Source organism: Mandrillus leucophaeus, unplaced genomic scaffold (genome assembly GCF_000951045.1).
Source record: "Mandrillus leucophaeus isolate KB7577 unplaced genomic scaffold, Mleu.le_1.0 Scaffold109, whole genome shotgun sequence".
Classification (NCBI taxonomy): Eukaryota; Metazoa; Chordata; class Mammalia; order Primates; family Cercopithecidae; genus Mandrillus; species Mandrillus leucophaeus.
The window spans coordinates 628,886-635,581 of record NW_012099098.1 but is presented as its reverse complement, the minus strand read 5'-3'; the positions used below and the strand labels follow the sequence as shown (position 1 = coordinate 635,581).

At 50.6% G+C, this 6,696-nt stretch overlaps 1 protein-coding gene across 11 annotated transcripts in view; it reads left to right on the top strand.

Annotated features, from left to right (window-relative positions):
• The window catches only part of ODF2 (outer dense fiber of sperm tails 2), a 62,097-nt gene that overhangs the window by 3,105 nt on the left and 52,296 nt on the right, over window positions 1-6,696 (top strand). For 2 of the 11 annotated variants that reach the window (XM_011987803.1, XM_011987794.1), the window contains exons 2-3: window positions 3,109-3,199; window positions 4,485-4,610. In XM_011987803.1, the coding sequence (XP_011843193.1) occupies window positions 3,109-3,199; window positions 4,485-4,610 (217 nt within the window). Of the gene's footprint in view, window positions 1-152; window positions 311-445; window positions 686-3,108; window positions 3,200-4,055; window positions 4,210-4,484; window positions 4,611-6,696 lie in introns of those variants that run through there. The other 9 variants (XM_011987797.1, XM_011987812.1, XM_011987819.1 and 6 more) reach the window with 8 other exon arrangements.

Below are 6,696 nucleotides of genomic sequence, written 5' to 3'. Positions count from 1 at the left end.
CAGGGCCCTCGCCCGCGGGGGTCCCGCCCGCCCCCTCCCAGCCCGATGTCTAACTTGCTTAGAACTCGGTTGTTCGGTTTTCCCTCGCGGCGGGGCGCCCGGGCTCCGCGCCTCCCTCTTTCAAACACTATTGGTCCTCTCGGGCACCTGTTCTTCCGGGAACGCCCCTTCTCCTAGGAGACAGTTGTCCGACCCCGCCCCAGCATCCCCGCTGCTCCCTGCGCGGTTCCGGCCCTCTGGGGCCCACTTGGGGCCGAGCGGTTCTCACTTGCCCTCTCCGCACGTCCGCCGGCGCCTCAGGTTTCCCCCGGTAGCCACCGGCCGTCCTCCGCGTGGGGCCCGGGCGCGGTGGTACTTTTCCCTCGCCGTTCTGCCCCGTCCCCTCCCCTTCCTCCCCTCTGCCCCCAGGTCGCTCAGCCTCTCCTATCTCCCCCTACTTTGGCAGGACAGTTGCTGTGCGACTTGGACAGTAGAGAAGCGCCTCCCAAGTTTTCATCCAACTGCCAACCCCAAAGCTTCCACCCTTCTCCCCTCAGAGAGGACGTTTGATGCCGGGCCCCTTGAGAGGCTCATTGACAAGCCCGCCCCTCTGGGTCCCCCTGAGCAGAGCCTGCTGACCCAATTGCCCACCTTTGCGGCTTTGATGCCTAGCCATGTCTGCCTCATCCTCAGGCGGCTCCCCCAGGTACTGCCGATGTGGGAGGCGCCTGCGCCGGAGGGCAGGGAAAGGTGGCCAGGGGTCCCCAGGGCAGGCTCGCCTGAGGCTTCCAGCTTCCTCATTGTGTTTGCTGAAAGTCTGGACCAAAACATTTAAAAATCATTTTTAAAGGGAAGGGGGAACGAAATGTATACACAATCCCAGCTCTACCTCCCTGGCTCCTTCCCTCCCCAAATGTCACAGCTTCCTGGAAGCAAACAGGGTCACTCTTGTTGTCTTCATAGAGTACTAGGTTCAGAGCCTTTTTGAAGGGAGTCGAGGTGTAAATAAATAACATGTAGGAGATGGATGTGGCAGTTAGCAAGATAATGGAATCCAGGTGGTTTGACAGGAAACCCACTGAGAGATTTCCCAAAACTATTGGCTTTATGTGAACAATGTTCTGAATGATTAGGGAAAAAAGCCTGTCTTCTCAGTTTTGGTATTCCTTGGCTAAAGGATCAGTAGAGCGCTCTCTCTGTCTCTCTCTCTCTCTATATATATATACATATTCCCTCTTTTTTTTTTTTTTTTTTTTGAGACAGAGTCTCGCTCTGTCGCCCAGGCTGGAGTGCAGTGGCTGGATCTCAGTTCACTGCAAGCTCTGCCTCCCAGGTTTACGCCATTCTCCTGCCTCAGCCTCCCGAGTAGCTGGGACTACAGGCGCCCGCCACCTCGCCCGGCTAGTTTTTTTGTATTTTTTAGTAGAGACGGGGTTTCACCGTGTTAGCCAGATCACCTGACCTGGTGATCCGCCCGTCTCGGCCTCCCAAAGTGCTGGGATTACAGGCTTGAGCCACCACGCCCGGCCATTGCCTCTTTTTAAAATCAGGATGTAATACACATACAGCAAAACGCATACCACAGTGCTCAAGTATTTTTTCCTTGCATTTTGATATTGCATTATTTTCCTCAAGTACTTGTAGAGAGGGCAGGATGATAATTTGGGACTGCCCCGTCTCTGCCCCACCCTCCCCACCACCCCCTGGTTGCTCAGCCTCTCTGATCTCTCCCCACTTTGGGGGCCAGGTGCAGTGGCTCATGCCTGTGCAATCGTAGCACTTTGAGAGGCCGAGGTGGGCGAATCACCTGAAGTCAGGAGTTCGAGACCAGTCTGACCAACATGGTGAAACCCCGTCTCTACTAGAAATATAAAAAATTAGTTGGGCATGGTGGCACACGCCTGTAATCCCAGCTACTTAGGAGGCTGGGGCAGGAGAACTGGAGAATTGCTTGAACCTGGGAGGCGGAGCTTGCAGTGAGCAAAGATCGGGCCACCGCACTCCATCCTGGGCGACAGAGCGAGACTCCATCTCAAAACAAAAACGAAAACAAAAAGGGCAGTGAGATGGATCAGATGGTAATTCTAAGTCCTGGAGTTCTTGGATGTACTGCTGAAAGATTTTGGAGCAAATTAAACTTTTAAACTTTTGCTCTGTTTTTTTTTTTTTCTGTCTTTGCAGATCTGGTGATGGGGCTGTACAGTATATGTGTAAGCAATGTGAATTACACATGGCATTAAAAAAAAAATCCCCTGCTGCTTAGGAGCTTAAAGGATAGGAAGGGGAATATTTTGGGAAACAGATGCTTTTTTATTCTCTTAGGGGAATATTTGAGCCTTAATTTGATGAGTGTGCGTTACAGTGACTTCTCGTGCCTGAGCCTAATGCTTTTTGAAAAAAATTCTTTTTCTTTTTTGTTGTTGTTTTGAAACAGGATCTCCCTCTGCCACCTAGGCTGGAGTGCAGTGGCGCGGTCATGGCTTACTGCAGCTTCCACCTCCCAGGCTTAAGTGATTCTCCCACCTCAGCCTCCCAAGTAGCTGGGACTATAGACACGTGCCACCACGCCCAGCTAATTTTTGTATGTTTTGTAGAGATGGGGTCTTGCCATGTTGCCCAGGCTGGTCTCAAACTCCTGGGCTCAAGCAGTCTGCCTGCCTTGGCCTCCAAAAGTGTTGGAATTACAGGCATGAGCCATGGCTTGTGGCCACTAATGCTCTATTTTTGTCATTCACTCACTCCATCTTTCTCCAGGGCCGCTTCTGCTCCAGTTACTGTCCTGGGTGCTTCTACCCTCGGCCAAACCAGCACCTTGGCTGTGTTCATGTGCTGCTTGCTTTTTGTCATCTGACAGACTGTCAGTCTGGCTTTTCAGTAAGGGTCATAATACATGTGATGTGACGATATGTTACAAGTCCAGCCTGCAAATGCCCGTCACCCTATTTCCATCCCACTGCTGGGCTCCCACGCACATCTGGTGCTCATCTCAGGGGAGTCAAGGAATTCCACGCTGGTTTTCCTAGCCTTGAACATGTTAGCTACCATAGTCAGTGTATAATTTCATGAAATCTAAAACATAAGAGAGCCCTAGTTTTCTGCTTACAATCTGGTTCTTGTGCCTGGGTGCAGGTTTCCATCGTGTGGGAAGAACGGAGTAACGAGTCTCACGCAGAAAAAGGTCTTGAGATCACCTTGTGGCGCACCCAGTGTAACTGTAACGGTAGGTGATGCACTCACGTAGCAGCCCTCTTTGGTCACCCTGCTAAAAATGCTTCTGCACACCATTTCCAGGAGATGCCTTACCCTGCTGGGCACCGTCGCTGCCCAGTTGCTCTGCTAGGTGCTGTTATGCATAGCCTGCTGATTTTTAATTACGATCATTTTTGTCTGCGGTAAGGCTGCCGGGTGTGAGGAAATTGTCTTAGACGTATTCTTCTGGTCAAATCCTAAAATCTTGAGATTTTTAAAATAAAGAAAGGAAAAGAAAAAGACGAGAAAAAAAAAGTTTAAAGAATGGGGGGAAGGATAAGAGCTGGTAGTGGTTGAGGGGTTTGTAGCTACGGTTCTGCCTTGCTCATGTTTTCTTTAGAATCTAGACAACCTTCTCATCCTTAGGATTTCCTCCAGCTTTCTGTTTTCATGGTCTTTGGTCTGCCTGCTGTCTGATTTATTCTGCACCCTGAGCATTTTGTGTGTTTCCCACGCCAATCTGCATGCCCACTTGAGATCACTGTGTAGAAGGATCCACCTGCTTTCCGCTGTGCTTCACTAAATCCGAGGAGGAGCTGTGCATTCCAGCAGGTTTAGAGGAGATCCAGCCCTGAGGACCCTGGGGCCTGCGTCTGGGATCTGTTCTAGAACGAGTGGGTCTTGCAGACCCTCTCTTGAGTGGACCAGAATCTCCCTGGTGGTCTTCTGCTGGGATCTCTGCAGGAACCTGCTGAATGATACTCCCGCCTTGCTGCCTGCCTGCATGCCAGTAGTTGGTAGCTGTCCTGCTCGCTTGCTGGCTAGGCTTTTTGGTGGCCCCCAGAGGCTGTGAGCTCCGTTTTTATGCCCAGTTTACTCATCCACAGATCAACCATTTTTGTGTTGTCCTCCCCTACCTGCCAGAAGCCAACCATGAAGGACCGCTCTGCAACTCCCCCCTTACATGTTCACGTGGATGAGAACACCCCTGTCCACGTCCACATAAAAAAACTCCCGAAACCATCAGCGACCAGCAGCCAGGTAGGAGCATGCCAGTGGGGTGAGGTAGCAGCTGTGGATCTGGGTGATCCTGCTAAGCCCAGCCTCCTCGCACTGTGACTCCAAAGGTTTGGGAGACAGACACACTCTTTCGGAGGCCGGTTTCCTAGTTAGAAGGTAGGCCGGCCTGTCATCCAGGAGCAGCAGCAGTAACATTAGTCAGAAGAGGAACTCTGCCAGTTGGAGAGGGATGTCACTAGCATGGCACCATGGCCAGCTGGGTGTGGAAGTGACCCTGGATTTGTCCCTTTCCACAGAAATCTCACAAGCGAGGAATGAAAGGGGACACTGTGAATGTGCGGCGGAGTGTCCGGGTGAAAACCAAGGTACCTTGGATGCCCCCTGGAAAATCATCTGCCCGGCCCGTGGGATGCAAGTGGGAGGTAGGCTCACCCTTGCCCAGGCTTTTCTTCTCGGACTGCTCAGATCCTAGCAGGCCTCAGCCTCGGTATGATTCAGGGTCAGCTGTAGCTACTGGAATGTCCTAGCAGACCCCATTTACTGAGGGCCTTGCTAAACCCTGAAACTGTGTGAATAATCTTCTTGAGTTCTTATGACACTGCTGTGTGGGAAGTCCTGCGGTCCCAGTGCAGAGATGAGGAACCAGGCCTCAGAGAAAAGTGATTTTCCCAGAGTCACAGAGAAGGTAGCAGAGTTGGAGTTAAGATTCTTTCTAGAGGCAGTGCTCTTAGCCTCTCTGCTTTGCATGTGAGGAGCCACATCACATGTCATGTCTTGTCTTGTCTTGTCTTTTCTTTTCTTTTCTTTCTTTCTTTTTTTTTTTTTTTTTTTTTTTTTTTTTTTTTTTTGAGACAGAGCCTTGCTCTGTTGCCGAGGCTGGAATGCAGTGGCATGATCTTGGCTCACTGCAACCTCCGCCTCCCAGGTTCAAGGATTCTCCTGCCTCAGCCTCCCGAGTAGCTGGGACTACAGGCACCCACCACAACGCCCGGCTAATTTTTTTTTTTTGTAGTAGAGACAGGTTTTCACTGTGTTAGCCAGGATGGTCTCGATCTCCTGACCTCATGATCTGCCCGCCTCAGCCTCCCAAAGTGCTGGGATTACAAGTACAGGGATTTTTTGTAGATTTTTTGCTATAGCATCGTTTGTAACAGAAAAATTGGAAGCAACCTAAATGTCCATCAGGAGAGTGTTGGTTAAATTATAATACATCCGACTGGGTGTGGTGGGCTCACGCCTGTAATCCCAACACTTTTAGGAGGCCCAGGAGGGAGGATCGCTTGGGCCCAGGAGTTTTGAGATCAGCCTGGGCAACATAGTGAGATCCTATCTCTACAAAAAATAAAAAAATTAGTTGGGCGTGGTGGCATGCACTTATAGTTCCAGCTACTCAGAAGGCTGAGGTGGGAGGATCGCTTAACTGGAGGTTAAGGCTCCAGTGAGCCATGATCATGCCACTGCATAGCCTGTGTGACACAGTGAGACCCTGTCTCAAACAAAACAAAACAAAAGAGAAATATGATACATCCATACAATGGAATACCATGCAGCCGTGCAAAGACTGAGGTAGAGGCTGGTTGCCGTGGCTTATACCTGTGATCCCAGCACTTTGGGAGGCCAGGGCAGGAGGATCACTTGAGCCTAGGAGTTCAAGACCAGCCTGGGCAACACGACGAGATTCTGCTTCTACAAAAGATAAAAAATTAGCTGAGTGCGGTGGCACGCACCTGTAGTCCTCCTAGTTACTTGGGGTGGGGAGGCTGAGACTTCAGTATGCTGTGATTATGCCACTGCACTGCAGCCTGGGTTACAGAACAGGACCCTGTCTCAGGAACAAAAAGATTGAGACAGGTATTTATGCATGATAATGAAGCATGGAGATGAACAACATATAACATTTGGCCGGCCTTATTTGTGAAGAAAAGGGGTGTCTGTGTCCATGTATAAATGCATATGTTTATATGTACAGAACGTTTTCTGGGAGGATATGCAAGTAGTGGTAAGCAGTGATTGCCTCTGAGGTATGGCAAGGTTTAATACTTTGTTTTTATTTATTTATTTACTTTTTGAGACAGAGTCTCATTTTGTCACCCAGGCTGGAATGCAGTGGCGTGATCTCTACGTCCTGGGTACAAGCGATTCTCCTGCCTCAGCCTCCCGAGTTGTTGGGATTACAGGCATGCATCACCACACCTGGCTAATTTTTGTATTTTTAGTAGAGACAGGGTTTTGCTATGTTGGCCAGGCTGGTCTCGAACTCCTGACCTCAAGTACCCGCCCACCTCAGCCTCCCAGAGTGCTGGGATTACAGGCGTGAGCCACCACCACGCACAGCCAAAAATGCCTTCTTTTTTTTTTTTGAGACGGAGCCTTGCTCTGTCTTCCAGTCTGGTGTGCAGTGGCACGAACTCGGCTCACTGCAACCTCTACTTCCCAGGTTCAAGTGATTCTTCTGCCTCAGCCTCCTGAGTAACTGGGACTACAGGTGTGCGCCACCACGCCCGGCTA